A 17,528-nucleotide genomic window follows, 5' to 3' on the forward strand; every position below is an offset into this window, starting at 1 on the left:
CCCATTTAAAACCCAAGATCTCAACAAAAACCACCATGAACATCCTTAGAAGACCTTTGTTCAAGGCAAATCTTGGTCTTGTACGAACCTCATTCATCCAACAACACCATCAACCAATTTTGATCAGATTCCAATCCTCATTATCTAAAAAAGATCAAAATCCATCATCTCCACCATCACCACCTCCACCAACTCAACAAACCCCAAATTTACCAGAATCTTTAAGAAGATCAATCCCTGGTGAAACTGATCAATCAAATTCAATATGGTCAAGAATTCCAACATTACCTTTACGTAATAATTCTTCTTTATTACCTAAACCAGGTGTACCAACATCATCTACACATTCATTAAGATCAATGCTTGAAGTATTATATTCTAAAAGGGAACCTGAATTGATTTATGAAGCTGAATCTCATAAATTATATTTCATTTCATGTGGTGCACTGGCCCTAGTTGCTATATTATATGGTTCTATAATGTTAGAATGGACTTCAGAAATTGCATATGAAATGTATAAACAAGATGGAGACCTATTATATTTTAGTGGTAGAATTGGTGCAATCACATTAATCGCAGGATTAGCTATTGGATTTGTTTATACATTGATGAAATTACCAACTAGATTAATTAGAAGAATTTGGTATTTACCTGGTAAGAAAAAAGATTCTGGTTTTATAAAATTTACTTCACATCCTTTATTACCAGGTAGAGCAACTCCTGTTCATACAATTAAATTGAAAAATTTAAATCGTTCTGCAAAGGGAAGAATCTTTACCAAGAATGGTATTTATGGTACATTAGATAAGAGTACATTCTTCTTTGTATTAAAAGAATCAGATAAAAGATTCGGTTATTGGTTAGTTGATAGAAATGGTTGGTTTTGGGGTGATGGTCGTGTATTTGATGTTATATTTGGTAAAGAATCTATTCAAGAAGCTGAAGAAGCTTTAACTTATGATGAAAAATTTGGTAAAGCTATGGAAAAAATTGAAAATGATAAATCAAAATTGAAGAAAGAATTAGGTACTGGTTATCAATTAAAAGTTGGTGCTGATATGATTAAACAAGCTATTGGTTCAAAACCTAATGAGGAATTGGATCTTGTTGCAAAAACATTAGGATCAAATTCAAATCAATCAAATGTTCCTGTTCAAAAGGCTAAAAAGAATAAAAAATCCAAAAAAATTAAAACTACAAACAAAAAATAGTGATTTAAAAACTTTAACATTCCCATGAACTCCCTAGTTTATATTTATTTATTTAATCCAGCATGTATATAGAATTTTGTAATAAAATGTTCATATAGTATAATATATGTAAAAGCAAAATTAAAAGGAAATCATTAATCATTATAACAGAAAACATGGTGGTACAGCGTTTTGATTAATCAATGACAATAGGATCTGTTGGATTAGATTTGGATTTCTTCTTTTGAGTACCCTTTTCCACAACAACAACATCAGGTTCACCATCCAGTTCATCTTCTTGATCACTTTCATCCAGAACCACAACACCATCTTCATCCGATAAGAAATCATTATCATCTAATTCATCAACTTCATCAACTTCATTAAAATTAAAACTATCAGGTGAATCAACTTTTGTATCTAAATCTATAGTCATTGCCCTTTTTGATGTTTCTGAAACATTTGATGTTGTTGATAAGTTTCTTTTCAAATGAGTATTTGTTCCATTCGTAGCTATCCCGTTTGCAAGTGCTCTCTTTTCAGCTTCTTCTCTGTCCTTTTTAGCTTTCAATTCTCTTTCTCTAATCCTTTCTTCATAATCTTCACGTTCCTCTTTCTCAGCAAAATATTCTTTAAATTCCCTCAAAAAGTTCTCATTTGACCTATTAAATTTTGCACTATTCTTAGAATATGTAATTTTAGCAGACTCTGAAGTTTTAACACAACCACTTGCAACTTCTTGAGATGTCATAAAACTTGTTAAACCTGTTAAAATTGTCCCTACAGACCAAGCTGGATTCCAAGTTTCTGGATGATAATCACTTATACTTAAACATAATCTTGTATTTGGTTGAAATCTTCCATTTGGTGTAATCATTTTAATTGCTGGTGGTTTAAAAGGATATTGAGGTGGGAAAGTTAATAACCCATAATATTCACCACCTTGAAATGGAGTATCTGGTGGACCTGTAATGATATAATGCCATTGTAAAATATTTGATTCTGATGGTTTGGCAAACACTAAATCTATTGGTTCAGCTTTAAGATTCTTATACTCTTTTGTAAGTCTTTTCTGAGCAGCTACTGTTGCCATAATGAATTGAATTTGATGTGTTTGATAATGATAATACTGAAGGTTGATCTATTTGTGATTTGAATATAATTGAATTGAATAATGGAAAAGCAGGAGAATGGTAATACTAATACAGCACAAATAGCTTGAATATATATAGTCTCTTTGACACAAAACAAAATGAACAAATACTTGACGTTTTCCTTGTCTCTTGTGCTCTTTGAAAGTTTGTTTTAATATTAGATTGTGTTTTTTTCTAAACTTTATATTTGCGTGTGTCACAAAAAACGAGAATAATTAGAGGTTGCAAGTCCAAGTTAAATTTGATGCTATAACGAGCTATTTTGCCTGATTTGGTCTCTATGATTTTATGAAATTAATATAGTTTAATTTAGATTAGGCTGGGCTACACTCCCCACTAATTATCATGTCAAAACTCTCCGAATTAAAAGAGTTATGCTTCATTTTGTACAATCATTACACTTTTAGTCTCTCTGATGATGATCTAGTCTCATACAAAATAATCCTCAGTCTCTACTCACGTGACCAAAAGACTAAAGTCTCATAATTATAATATTATTATAATATTATTACTACATTACTACACAATATAAAGATTAATGTTAACTTTGAAACCCGTGAATTAATTAATTTTAAAAACTATAACCTAATAACAAAAACTATATATAAATAAGAGAGTTGAGATCGTAAAAAAAAACATAGCTCATGTGAAAAATGTTCGTAAGAATGAAATAAAAAGAATGAAAATTGTAATTGAATTTGGTCAGATCAAAGTGAATTTACTAAACCACCACTGAAAGCCAAACACCATGTTCTACTTAAACCATTATCCAACCAAGTATTTGAGAAATTATCTTGTGAGAAGAAGTTGTAAGAAGCTTTTGGATCTGTTAATGCTTGATTCAATCTCAAAATACCAGTCCAACCACTATTTAAAGTATCAACAATTGATGAAATCTTTTGATCCCATTCTTGTTTGACAAAATTTGGTCCTCTAATGACTGAAGAAACTGGAGTTATTGGTAACATATGAATACCATGAATATATTCCTTATTGGTACCAAACCAAGTTGTATAATCAACCTTGTTATCAAATAAAATACCACTAACTTTATTGCCAATGATTTCATTTGGTTGAATGTCATTATCATCTGAGAATAAGAAATAATCATTCAAAGATTTTGCCAATATGGAAATCATCAAATTACCTCTAGCTTCCATACTTTGATCACCAATAACATTACCCCATAATTTCATACCATAAGCAAAATTATAATCTTCCGAAGTGGATTCTTCATTTTTACCATCACCTGCAGTAAATAAACCAGCAGCCCATGAATGACCGGCAAACCAATCAAATGATCTTGAAACTGGGAAATATGAATCATCATCTGTTGGATTAGCAACATCTCTAACTAATGAATTAACCCAATCTTTGTTATCTTGAGCCCATGAACCACCTTGTTTAGCATCAACATAACCAATGACAGCAGCTGCATGAACGAAATAACCGTAATGGAAATGATGATCATTGTAATATGGACCACCATAATCAGCACCAGTATCACCATTTTGAGCAGCAGTTGAAGTAACACCTTTATAACGAGTATCATACATCAATGAAAATTCTTGTTCATTTTGTAAGAAGATATCAAAAGCATCTTTTAATCTTTCTAATGTTGAATTTCTAACTGAATCATCTTGAATAATTTCATCAATGACTAATAACATATATGCATATTTATCCAAGAATTTACCTGCTGTATACATACCAAGACCTTTAACAGAGCTAGCAAAATCAACATTTAATTCATCATTAGCAACAGATGCAATTAATTTTAATTGATCAGCAGTGTAAGATAAGTCTTTAGTGATTTGTTGAGACCATGGTAACCATTGAACATCATTATTGAAAGAGTCTGAAAATTGTAAATAATCAGTTAAATAAGCATACATTGTACCTTTAGTTGAAGAATCTAATGAAATACCAGTTGATCTCCTGGTAGTTGCTGAAGTAAATGATTTCAAATGATGTGGTAATGCGAAGACAATTGGATTACCTGAAGAACTTTGACCTTTTGTTGCATATTTGAATTGATAATTAGCAGAAACACCATTTGATGAACCTTGAACAGTGGCATCTGTAACATAAGTACCAGCAGCTTGATCATAATAAGCTTCATTTGAGCTTGGAGCAACAGCTACTTGAATAATTAATCCATCGACAGCTTTGGAACCAGTGATAGCAAATGAACCAGTAGCAGAAAGTTTGAAATCAGTAGATGAAGATGGTAAGGTTACATATAATAACCAATCAACACCATTGTTTAAAGAAGCACGATATTTTTGAATTTTAGAATCTAATGAAGTTGAAGTTTCTTGAACTAATTTAGCAAAACCAACATTAGAATTCAACAATGGAGTTAAGTTACCATTATAAACAGCTGTAGCAAAACCCATACCTTGAACTAATGATAAATCAATAAAATCTGAATCTGGTGAGCTTTGGTTATTGAATAAAGTAACTAAAGTGGACATTGATTTCATTTCACTGATATCCATACCTAGATTATCTTCAGTAAATCCTTTAGCACTGAAAATGAAAGAACCAAGACCAATTGGGTTGAAATAATATTCAGCAGTACCATCACTATCATAATTACCAAAAACGTATTGTGAAGAGTTTGTATGAGAAACAGCAAACCCATAGTAATCTGTAACTGATTTGAAGAAACCATATGGATAAGTCCAAACACCATCAGTCTGTTTTGATAAAATCAAATTACCCCAAAATTTATTAGTTTCAATTGGTTTATCATCACTTTCCACACCTTCTGGTAACTCTAATGGTAATGCTTCTCTTTTGAAAATATTTGGTGGTGATTGAGTATCAATAGCAGAGAATAAATTAAATGATGTTGCTTCTGGTGTTTGAGAAGTTGTTTGTAATGTTGTTGTACCGGTTGCTGATACAGAGACAGAGTGTGAAGATGAGACAGCACCTGCAGCATCAATGTTGGAAGCTGATGATGAGGTAGCAACTGAAGATGAGCTTTCTAATAATGATGATGATGATGATGAACTTCCAGATAATGATGATTCTAATTCAGTAGACCTTGATAATTCTGAGGATGATAAAGTTGCAGTGACATTTTCAGAAGATGAAGCAACTTGAGAAAGTGAACTACCACTCAGGATTGATGATGATTCATCTAAAGCTGAGGAGCTCAAACTTTCATATGGAATTGAAGAATTATGATAGCCAACTGAAGAAATAGTTGTTCCTGAAATAGAAGCCGCACCAGATATGGAAGTATGACTTGATCCTTTTCCTGAATAAGAAGCTGAATTTGAAGCAATACTGGAAGTTGATGTTGTTGAAACAGTAATTGTTCTATCTTTAGTGAAACTTGAAGTAGCAATAGAATTGGTTTGTGCTTCAGAAACTTGACTATTTGTGAATAATGGATTTGAAGCAGTAGTTGGAACTGGAGAAGCACGAGCACCTTGTTCAGAGTAAATACCAGTAACTGAAGCAGTATAAATTGTTGAAGTCTTAGTTGTAGCAGTAGTTGTAACTAAAATGACTTCAGCAGATGGTGTAGAAGTTAATTGTGTAGTTAAAGTGACAACTTTCTTTGTAGTTCCAATAGCAATTCTTGATTGTGATATTTCTGGATAACCTTGATCAGCATCAGATTGAGAACCACCAGCTGGTTCATAAGTGGATTGTGGGTTGTATGGATTAGCAACAGAATATTGTGTTTGTACTTTTGTAGTGGTAACAACATCAAGTGAAGTAGATGAAGATTGGGATTCACTGGATGATTCTGATGATGAAATATCAGTAGCAGAAGCTAATTCATTTGAATAAGTCACATTTGAATAACCAGATGCTTGAGCAGCCGAGCTTGAACCAGTTGAAAAATGAGCATTGACATATGGAACACCAATAGTTTCCGTTTGATTTTGATAAAGTGAATAAGATTCTGATTCTTTAACATTTTCACTAAAATGAGTTCTTGTAACAGTAGATGTACTACCTTGTTTAGTGAGTGTAGTTGTAATATTGAAGGCATTAACCAACATTATTAGCTGGAAAACAGCTAAGAGTGATAACTTTGACATGATTTGAAATCTAAGATCTGACAAAATATCTATTTAATGAATGAATAATAGTATGAACTGACTTGTTGTATTTGAATGAATGAATGATTGAAATGAATGTAAGTAGTCAGTTGATATCTATTGAATAATTTAAAACCTGTCAAAAGGTAGATTAATGAATGAATGTGTTGATTGTTAGATAATTTTCAGATAGATGGCTATGAAAGTATTCATTTTAAAGTCTTCACTCCCCATATATATAGATCATAAACCAGTAACTCAAATCATCATGGATCAACAATTTATACCAAATTAAATTAGATCTGTTACCAGCCAGCTCAACTATCACCATCACTAGAGTTGATCCATGATCTCATCTCCGTGAAATCTATCAGATTTCATACTCTGTATGTAACATTTGGCACTAAAATTAACGGAACAACTACGAAGAAACAATAGAAATTTCAAAAATGGCTGGTTTGAATACCATATAGATAAAACGCCAAAAAATATTATGGTTCATTAAACGCATTATTGTGCAGTAATGACGCGTAAACAATGTTTTTAGTTGCATATTAAACATACTAAAACCGCGAATGAAGATGTATGTATCTGTGGTAATTAATCCCAGAACCTTAGCAACGCTGAAATCTATTATTTATATCTTGCCGAAAAAGGTAATATTGATAAAAAATCACCAGCGAAACCAACGTTACCATAGACTCTAAAGCAAAATTGATATATACTGGTTCAAGCAAATTAGATGCTTTAACCTCAAAAAGGTGCTAAATTGTACACATAGCTGAGATTTACGTTGAGATAACCGCTATTGGATAATTTGGGTATGTATAACTGGGGTTATTGGAGTGATCAAGCTATATATATACATCAACATTCCAAAGCAATTACAACATTCCAAAGCTATTAGCTAAGGCATTGCAATACATCAAGAACATTCGTTGATGGGTTCTTACTACTTAGCCCCCATTAATTCGAGCTAATGTTCAGAAAGATGATCTAGTGGAATGCTCTTCTTTAATCAATTTTGTTCTTTACTAACTGATTGCAGTTTATAGAAGTGCCGGTATTCGTAATAGGTAAAGCGTTAGATCTAGTAATGTTTAACACTAGATGTGAACCTATATAGGCTACAGTGGTACAGCTTTTCACAATCATAGTATTCATATCCGCAATAATTTGAGATCCATGTTTCATTTCTCACCCCAAACTCGATTAGGTTTAATTTATTGCATGTCGTCCTTAAATTGGTTAACAGATTTAATCATCTGTATTTTACCTTGAAAACCGGCGCAGCTAATTGATAAATCATGAAGGTGCCATATAGAATGCAGTTCTGGAAAGATTGATCTACAAATGCTAGACTCATATATTTCAATTAATTTAATTAGGCTGGTCACAACATTGTGTATGTTGACGTAGGTGAGTTCAATCAATTAACTAATAAATAGAACAATTAACAGCTAGATTCAAAACCGTTGAATATAACTTATAATAGATTAGAATATAATTAATCGGATGCACAATTAATACATTAAGCAGTACTCTCTTCAATGATCTGAAGGTTTGGATAATCTTGGAACTTGTCACTAACTCTCAATTATAATTAGTTTGAACTACTTTATAGCTTAACACCTTTGAGGACGTATACTTCAAGCTGATTGTTATATATCAAAAGATCATACCATATCTGAGAGATTGAGCCAGTATTAAACAATATTGATTTTATTAGAATGGTAGTCTGTCTAATTATGATCAATTTCCATGATTCATGTGCTCAAATTCTTAATCAAATATATATCATCACACATGTTCGCCTTTGACTTCCATATTGAATATTCAAAATTGCCGCTGAAGATTATTTTGAAATCTAATTATATAAAAGTCTGACAAAATCCGTGATCTTTGAATTTCCATGTATACAATTATTAACATGATATATCATTTGAATATATACCAAGTTTATATTCCTTTTTACTATATTTCATTTTCTTGATAACAGATGGATCACTATTATATTCAACTTATGAACTCTTGTACCTTATCCAATTCTAAATCAAATAGTTTTATTATTGACTGAAACTCAATGATCATTAATTATATATTTGGTATACACCAGATCAACATCATAAATTAACAACTCGTGTGACGTTAGGTATATCTAGTATAATACACAAGCTAATTGGGATTGAATAATTGATTGAAAGCTATATATAAAATGCACCAATTCATGTTCAAATCACCAATATGACGCTTTATTTTATTAGTTGTTTAATAGATTTGTAGTACTTAACCATAGATTATCATATTGTAGAGAAGATTGTATCAAACTCGATGACTTCAGTTGTTGATTTGATCATATGCTGTCATGATGCTATTTATAATAATATTTTAAATATAAATTATAAATTTGCTCCCCTTAGCCGCCCCGGTTTTGATATAAATTTAAGGATCTCGTCCCCTTTTTTCAAAAACTTTGATTCAATATTATATAGCTTAAGCTCTGAGTGTTTTAATATTTTACCTTATAATTATCGAATGATCAATTTTATGAATATATTCTTAGCTCAATCTTATTTTGACAATATCAGGTAATATATATATGGGCTTTATGTCTTTTAGCCCGTCGTCACACATCAGGTATTTTATTTTATTTGGTTATTCACTTATTGTTAGTACTATCAAGTATAATATTTATTGAGCATTGAGCATTGAGCATTAGATACATGTATCTATTATATATTCACTGCAATCAATACATACAATTACAACACATTGAATCAATTTGATGACAATAGCGGCTGAAAAGCTGTGAAACATCTTTTTGGATTCAATGGAACATATTTTTAAATACACTATGATTCAATGTAGTATAAGTTGTCTAACATTACTGGCGCTTCGATTAAGTGTATAATACATGTAAATAATAATGTATGTAGGAATAGAAATAATAATATAATGTTACATTTATAACTATCCAACTAAATATATAGGATATTCATTATCATAATAGAAGAAAAAAGGGTATCTAAAAGAAAACAGAACATTTTAAATTAATTAATTCTCAAAAATCAAAGGGAATTTGCTAACCCACCACTAAAAGCTAAAGCCCATGTTCTACTCATACCATTATCTAACCATTCATTTGAAAACTTATCTTGTGAAAAAAACTTATAAGAAGCAACTGGATCTGTTAATGCTTGATTTAATCTAATAAGACCACCCCATCCACTATTAAGACCATCAACAATTGAAGAGAGTTTTGAATCCCATTCTTCTTTAACAAATTTTGGACCTCTAACAACTGAAGAAGCTGGAGTGATTGGTAACATATGAATACCATGAATATATTCTTTATTAGTACCAAACCATGTCTTATAATCAACTTTATTTTCAAACAAAAGACCACTAACTTTATTACCAATAATTTGTTTTGGTTCAACTTTATTATCATCAGAATATAAGAAATAATCATTTAATGATTTTGCCAATATTGAAATCATTAAATTACCTCTAGCTTCCATACTTTTATCACCAATAACATTACCCCATAATTTCATACCATAAGCAAAATTGTAATCTTCTGATGTGGATTCTTCATTATTACCATCGCCTTTCATAAATAACCCAGCAGTCCATGAATGACCTGCAAACCAATCAAATGATCTGAAAACTGGGAAATAAGAATCTTCTTCACTTGGATTAGCAACATCTCTAACTAATGAATTAACCCAATCACTATTTTCTTTAGCCCATGAACCACCTTTTTTTGCATCAACATAACCAATAACAGCAGCAACATGTAAGAAATACCCATAATGGAAATGATGATCATTATAATATGGTGCACCATAATCTAATCTACCAGGATCTTCATCACTATTTTGTGCAGCAGATGAAGTAACACCTTTATAACGAGTATCATACATTAATGGATAAAATTCTTCATTTTTAACAAAAATATCAAATGCATCTTTTAATTTTTGTAAAGTTGAATCTCTAACTTTTTCTTCTTTAATAATTTCATCAAGAACTAATAAAATATATGCAAATTTATCTAAAATTTTACCAGCGGTATACATACCTTGACCTTTCATTGCACCTTTCAAATCAATATTTAATTCACCATTAGCAACAGATGCAATTAATTTTAATTGTTCAGGTGTATATGATAATTCCTTGGTAATTTGTTGAGACCATGGTAACCATTGAACATTATTATTAAAAGTATCAGTGAATTCTAAAGAATTTGTTAAATAACCAACCATTGTACCTTTTGTAGTAGAATCTAATGTAATCCCTGTTGATTTTTTGGTAGTTTCTTGAGTAAATGATTTTAAATGATGTGGTAATGCGAAAACAATTGGATTTCCTAATGAACTTTTACCTTGGGTTTCATATTTAATTTCGTAATTAGCTGAAGCACCATTTGAAGTACCTTGAACTGAAGCACTTGTGACATAAGTACCAGCAGCTTGATCATAAAATTGTTCTAAATCAGGCTTTGGTGCAACGGCGAGTTGAATTACCAATCCGTCAGCAGCTTTGGAACCAGTGATTGTAGCACCATCTGTTGATGATAATTTAAAATCACCAGCGGAATCTGGTAAAGTAATATATATCAACCAATCAACACCATTTTTCAAACTAGCACGATATTTTTGAATTTTGGAGTCTAATCCAGTTGATTTTTCTTGAACTAATTTATTAAAACCAACATTTGAATTCAATACTGGAGTTAAATTACCTTTATAAATAGCAGTTGAAAACCCCATACCTTGAACTAATGGTAGATCAATATAATCAGTAGTTGGTGAGCTTTGTTTGTTGTATAAGGTGACTAAAGCAGACATGGATTTCAATCCACTAACATTCATACCTAAATTATCTTTACTAAAACCTTTACCACTGAAAATGAACGAATAAATACCTTGTGGATTTGAATAAGATTTCGCATTACCTGCACTATCTTTATCACCAAAAGAATATTGAGAAGCAGTTGTATGAGAAACAGCAAATCCATAAAAACTGTTAACAGATTTGATTAATACATAAGGATAAGTCCAAATACCAGCAGTTTGATCTCCTAAAATCAAATTACTCCAGAATTTATTAGTTCCAATTGGTTTATTATCACTTATAACTCCAGCTGGTAATTCTAATTTTAATGGTTCTCTTGGGAAAACACTTGGTGGATTTTTAGTATCAATAGCAGAAAATAAATCGAAAGATGTAGCTTCTTCTAGAACTGCACCTTGTGAGTTTGAATTTTGAGAGGCACTGATAGTTTTGGTTTCATTGAAATTTCCAGTAGCAATGGTGTTTGATGGTTCTTCTGTTGGTAAAGTACCTGTAATCAATGGATTTGAACCTGTAGTTGAGTCTGAAGAAGCACTAATACCTTGTAGGGTGTAATCAGTATTTGAAGCAGTGTAAATTGTAGAAGTTTCAGTAGAGCCAGAAGCTGCTGCTAAGGAAATTTCAGGAGTTGGACCTGAAGATAATTCACTATTATCTTGTGAACTGAGTGTTGTTGTGGTGGCATTTGCCAACATGAATAACTGCAAAAAAGCCAAAATTGATATCTTTAACATGGTTGATAACTTCAAGATCTAATAACCAGTGAATGAGTATTGAAATGAAGTGATTATCTTCCAGTTGATAGGTACTGGATTGAATTTGCAAATAATTGTTCATTTTTGATGAGATTCTTCTCCATATTTATAGATATCATAAATTTCAATCATCTCTAGATCAACGTGGTTTATCAAAATGACAATTCAATTTTATTGGATATCAGCTGTAAACAGCATCACCACTAAAGTCAATCATGTGTCTATGGTCCATCATCCTAAAGTTTGCCTTAAGTTTGAGAGATCTACCAAGATATATTCAAAGTTAACTATCGAATATTGAAGATCAAATAACTCGCCAAAGACATAGTAATTTTCCAGTGTGCATTTCCTTGCAGTAAATAACAATTATAACATGGTTTTAGTTTAAGCAGCAGGTTCCTGAATTAGTAAACATCTCTGTTCTTTCCGGTAATACTTGTATAAACTTTGATATAGTATAAATCTCCTTTTATTCCCTATTCATACTTGAGTTTTCCGAAACGGGTAATCTGGGTAGAAGCGATCACCGAGGAAACAGGAAAAAGAATACGAGCATTAGTTACTTTGAGGTTCAACTTATACGTACTTGGTTCCTTCAAAGATCAGATTATATGAGCCAATCAGGCATATAGTGACGCATGGAAACCAATATTGATGTCTGCAGAGCAATTCCATTATACGTTGCTTTCAGGGGTTAAAATCTTGTTATGATCTTAGATCTTAATTGTCAATTTGGGTATACCACTAGATCTAATCTTAGTTTCAGATCTAACCACATGAACTTAAATCGTTGAATTAATGTGAACCCTGGGATTGTTTTACACAAACTATAGTGTCGATTCATAACCACATGCCTCAAAGTATACACTTCTACTGAGATTCTCTTAATTGTTCTAGATCTTCAATATCATTTGGATTCGATGAGTAATCGGAAAAGAATATGACAACATGCAATAGATGTGAATGTGTAAACAACTAACTTGAATTCAGTAGGGATATCGACAAGTTGATCATATAGTTCTGGTTCTATTTGTTAATGTTTAGAAAGTCAACAATATATGCGATTAAAAATCGCAAAATTTACGAGAACGACGTGATTTGCTGATGATCAAATATCGAACATCTAAACAAAAGAGATTTCCATATAATATAATATTATGATTAACCAATTACTATATAGTTTAGGGCTGATACCTTTGTTCAGAATTTAATGCTTATGGAACCTACGAATGATACAAGTTCAAATATTTAAAAAGCTGAAACGCTATCACTATTATTTTGAATTATTTCAGAAGCATACTCGATACTCTCCATCATGAGCTGTATATAATATAAAGCAATATTATAGTGATATTTCAAGATATCAATGAAATCCAAATACATCACATACAGCTAGAAGGTATATTATTTATTAAACATTAAATATTCAAATCATTAACTCTATGTTACACATGATCAAATCAATTAAATCATTGAAATTCTTTTGGATCATAAAATCTATAAATTGGTAATTCATTTTCACTTAAACTTGAAGCATCACCACCATCTTGTTCCACAACAATTTCAAACTCTTTTTTATGAATTTCATATTGATCCTGGGTTAATTTGAAATTTCTTTGAATTTCTACATCATTACATGCCCCACTAAGTGTTAAATCTCCATTATCATCAAATCTATCACCAGTTTTAGGAATTTTTTTATTTTCACAAATTTGATTTGGAATCCACATCCCAATATCTTTTTGCCAATTATGATCTTTATTATATTTTTTATCTGTACATTTTGCACCATAAAAATCCCATAAAACTTTTTTAGGTTTATTTGGTATATAACATTGTGCACCTTCAAATATAGTTCTTCTCAATGGGAAAATATCTTCAAATGCAAAATAATTATTATTTTTACAATGGAATTTAATAATTTCTTCATCTTTACGATCTTCTTGATCTGATGATTTGGAGACTGCTGGTAATTTATCAATCCAAAGGGCAGAAATATCAATATAAATACCAGATTTTGCCTCAATATAACGAGAATCAATATGTTGACCTTCATGATTATTAATATACCAAGGATTTGTTTGATAAAAAAATAAATGATCACCTAATTCAGGATTTTCAATAACCAGTGTGTTATTATAATATTGACCTAATCGATCTTGATCCTGGATAGAAATTTGAACATCTAAATCAGTATCCCATGGTAAATTTTGTGAATTAAAATACCAACCATATAAATTCCCATAATTAAACCAACAAATAACTTGAGCATTTTCGGCAAATTTAAACCATGATCTAATTGTATGATGAATAATTTTTAATCTTTCTTCACCATTTAAGATTTTTTTCATCCATGGATAACTATAATGAACTAATTCATGATTTGTAACATCAATTTGAATTCTTAAACTTGTAAAGAAAAAAGGTTGTTTTATACCAACATGATCCCATGAATATTTTAAGAAATCTAATCTTTTTTGTTCAGTTGGAGTTAATTCAACATTTTCACGATTTTGTTTACGTTCTAGTTTTTTAATCATTGTCATAACTTTTGGTTTTTTATAAGCTTTAACACTTTGATCAACAAATGGTTTTAATTTAAAAGATTCTAATTCATAACCTTTCCCAATATAATTATGTTTTAAATCATTTAATAAATCCATTCTTTGATCATTTGGTTTGAAATTATTGATCTGTGTTGCAGTAACATGTTTTGAATTATAAAATCTTTTAGCATTACCTTCTTTACCTAAAGGATCTTGTAACCTTTCTGGGTTAACACCAACAGTATGATAATGATAATTAGTTTCAAGCATAATACGTTCCGGTATAGGATTATAATAATATTTTTCAATAGCACCACAAATTTCAATCCCAATAACTTGTTCATGGGTCGTAGTTCTACCTTCATATAAATCATAATCATCCCATTGTTGTCTAAGATCTTTTAATGGAACTTCACAAATTTGATGAACATAATCTTTAATAGCATCATGAGAACCAAATCTTTTCAATAAATCAGGATACATTTTAACAAATGGGGTTGCTTGTTGAACATCTAACCAATCTGCCCAATGAAAATCTATTGTTTCATTAAGTAGCAGACCTTTTGGATCTTGTTCTTTGGATGCATAAATATGATTAATGTATGAAATTAAAGCAGTGGAGGAATAATTATGATTAAATTCATTATGAGCAATGTTTTGATTTATTGATAAATTTAATTCATTATTGGGTATTGAAAAAATTTTAAGGAATTCTTTATAACCTTGGAACCGCTTATTTAATTTAAGATAAAGATCCATTGAATTTAATGATTGAACATATTGACCATAATTATCAACATTGAAAATAAAATTTGTTAATAAAACATTTGTACCAATGAATATCAAAGCTATTAATATGATGATTTTAGATTTTAGTATCAAGTTTTTGGATTTATTTGTAGATACTGGTGTATTAGATAGTTGAGTATAATTGAAACTCTTTACTGATTGAAATAAACCAGAAGGGTTCAAAGCATTTAAATATCTTTGAAACCTCATAATCTATCACTCGATCTCTATTCTTCTCCACGATGAAAACGTGGTTGATTAACTTTGTGTTTATGATTCTGAAATAATCATTTTTATAAAAACTCAGAGAGTATTCAAGGGTATAAAATATTACTTATCAAGATCTCAACTCGGAAATTAGAGTTTATACAAATTATGCAAGATTTTTTTTTTTCTGTGTCCCTGAAAGTCAAAAGCAAAACTGTACACATGAAAAATTTTATGAGTCTTAAAGAACTTTGGAATTTGGAATCCACCAAAAAGGAAATTATTTAAAGCGGAATTGGAAAGAAAAGATACCTGAGATTATGAAAAAGGATATCAAATATTATCAATAAGAACTATTATAGGATTAGTCGTGATTGGTTTCTGAAGTTGATGTATACTTTGAACTTTTAAAAGCAGTGTACCGTGTACCTAGGTCTTTCTCAGAATATGGGTACATACTACATAATAAAGATTTTCAATGGATATACATGGATTCAAAATTTCAAAAAAGACGCGTACATGCTCATAAATAGTGGTTATAAAACTGGTCGTGTGATCTCACTTAACCATGTATAACCACTGACAGGTTAAACATAGCTTAAACGATCTTAAACACCTTTAAATTCCACCGTATATTACTATATACAGTAGAAAGCCATAGTTATGAAATTGGAAATATACAACTTACCATACTTGATTAACCATGGTTTATACTGTTCCATGTTTAAAGTACTTCTATGTTTACTGAAGAATAACCCACATGTACACCTTCTCTGTAATCCAATGTTCAAATTAACTTATGCACAGGAAAAGAATTTAAAATTTTAAAGGGTCGAACGCGTTAATTTGAATAAATATTGTTACGTACATGAAATAAAATAAATTCGAAGACTAAGAAACAGTGAGACTGGGACTTTTGTATATCAAAGATAAGCACAGTAACTTCTTTGAGATCAATTCAAGATCAAATCTAGACAGACAAGAGCTTTGGTCCTTTTGGATCGTGTATCTTAGATCCCTGTTTAACTTTGGTATTCTATTTACTTACTAGTGTTTAAGTATAAGTATTCAGTTATAGCTACTATTATTTAATTAGATTAATCGCTGTGTTCACTGTCTATTGGAGTAACTTAATATTTCCAACAAAATCGCGTGTATCACAAATTATATAAAAATCACGAATCCTCCTTTTTTTCGTTTTCTTCTCTACTTTAACAATCTCCAAGTCGTTCAATAATTTGTAATTATCCAGTTTATCACATACTTTCGATTTTGTTATATTTATTTCAGAAACCATGTCAAACCAAATTTGGATTCGATGTTAAAGCTAGTTGATTATACGGTGTTCTTCAATGAGCATTTTGTCTACTTTTTTGATAAATCATTTTGATAAATCATTACTTTTCAGTTCATCAATTACTGATATGATCCATATATAATTGTGCTGAACAGTAAATTATGAATCTATTTAATACATGTTTTCAAATGAAGATAATGATTCTTCTGCTGATGATATCATTTGTTTGATTGAAATATTTTTACTTGTAAGCGCTGTCGTTTGTATTTGTGTTTGTGTTCATTAACCGCTGTGATGGATTTGTTAATAAAAGCTCAATTTCCCACTTTTTTGCTTTGAATTGAACTTGTACTATTTTATAATGTTAACACAGTGATCACTGAAATCATTTCTGGATGGGCAATATCTAAATATTGCAGTGGATAATGTTGATTGTGTCCAACGGTCCTTTATTATGTGCAACTCCTGGGTTTAAGTCATATTTATCTAATGGACGTTTATATTTGAGCCTAGTGAATCTCAAATTGATCGTACCATATTAAGATCTTAATTCATATATAGATTGTTCTTGGAATTCATATATCTAATATACAATCTACACTTCTTTTTAAACATCATCAATTGTAACCGATACACTATTCACTTGAATATTGGTGGAGCTATAAA

General features: G+C 30.6%; 5 protein-coding genes across 5 annotated transcripts; 1 reads left to right on the forward strand and 4 right to left on the reverse strand.

The window, feature by feature from the left end:
• Nucleotides 1-35: 35 nt before the first annotated feature.
• MRX15 (Mrx15p) lies at nt 36-1,211 on the forward strand (the record flags this gene model as incomplete). The annotated part of the gene is made up of 1 exon (XM_011277430.1): nt 36-1,211. The coding sequence occupies one exon, from the start codon at nt 36-38 to the stop codon at nt 1,209-1,211; it is 1,176 nt and encodes a 391-aa protein (XP_011275732.1).
• Nucleotides 1,212-1,386: 175 nt separating this feature from the next.
• On the reverse strand, nt 1,387-2,283 carry BN7_1925 (Ubiquitin-conjugating enzyme E2; the record flags this gene model as incomplete). The annotated part of the gene is made up of 1 exon (XM_011277431.1): nt 1,387-2,283. One exon carries the CDS (start codon nt 2,281-2,283, stop codon nt 1,387-1,389), a length of 897 nt encoding a protein of 298 aa, XP_011275733.1.
• A 768-nt stretch (nt 2,284-3,051) lies between these two features.
• BN7_1926 (glucan endo-1,3-beta-D-glucosidase) lies at nt 3,052-6,411 on the reverse strand (the record flags this gene model as incomplete). Its single annotated transcript, XM_011277432.1, has 1 exon — nt 3,052-6,411. One exon carries the CDS (start codon nt 6,409-6,411, stop codon nt 3,052-3,054), a length of 3,360 nt encoding a protein of 1,119 aa, XP_011275734.1.
• Nucleotides 6,412-9,479: 3,068 nt separating this feature from the next.
• Nucleotides 9,480-12,002, reverse strand: BN7_1927 (glucan endo-1,3-beta-D-glucosidase; the record flags this gene model as incomplete). Its single annotated transcript, XM_011277433.1, has 1 exon — nt 9,480-12,002. One exon carries the CDS (start codon nt 12,000-12,002, stop codon nt 9,480-9,482), a length of 2,523 nt encoding a protein of 840 aa, XP_011275735.1.
• Nucleotides 12,003-13,492: 1,490 nt separating this feature from the next.
• BN7_1928 (uncharacterized protein) lies at nt 13,493-15,568 on the reverse strand (the record flags this gene model as incomplete). Its single annotated transcript, XM_011277434.1, has 1 exon — nt 13,493-15,568. The coding sequence occupies one exon, from the start codon at nt 15,566-15,568 to the stop codon at nt 13,493-13,495; it is 2,076 nt and encodes a 691-aa protein (XP_011275736.1).
• Between the last annotated feature and the right edge of the window lie 1,960 nt (nt 15,569-17,528).

Source organism: Wickerhamomyces ciferrii, contig 00043, assembly GCF_000313485.1.
Source record: "Wickerhamomyces ciferrii WGS project CAIF00000000 data, strain NRRL Y-1031 F-60-10, contig 00043, whole genome shotgun sequence".
In the NCBI taxonomy this organism is placed as follows: domain Eukaryota; kingdom Fungi; phylum Ascomycota; class Saccharomycetes; order Phaffomycetales; family Wickerhamomycetaceae; genus Hansenula; species Hansenula ciferrii.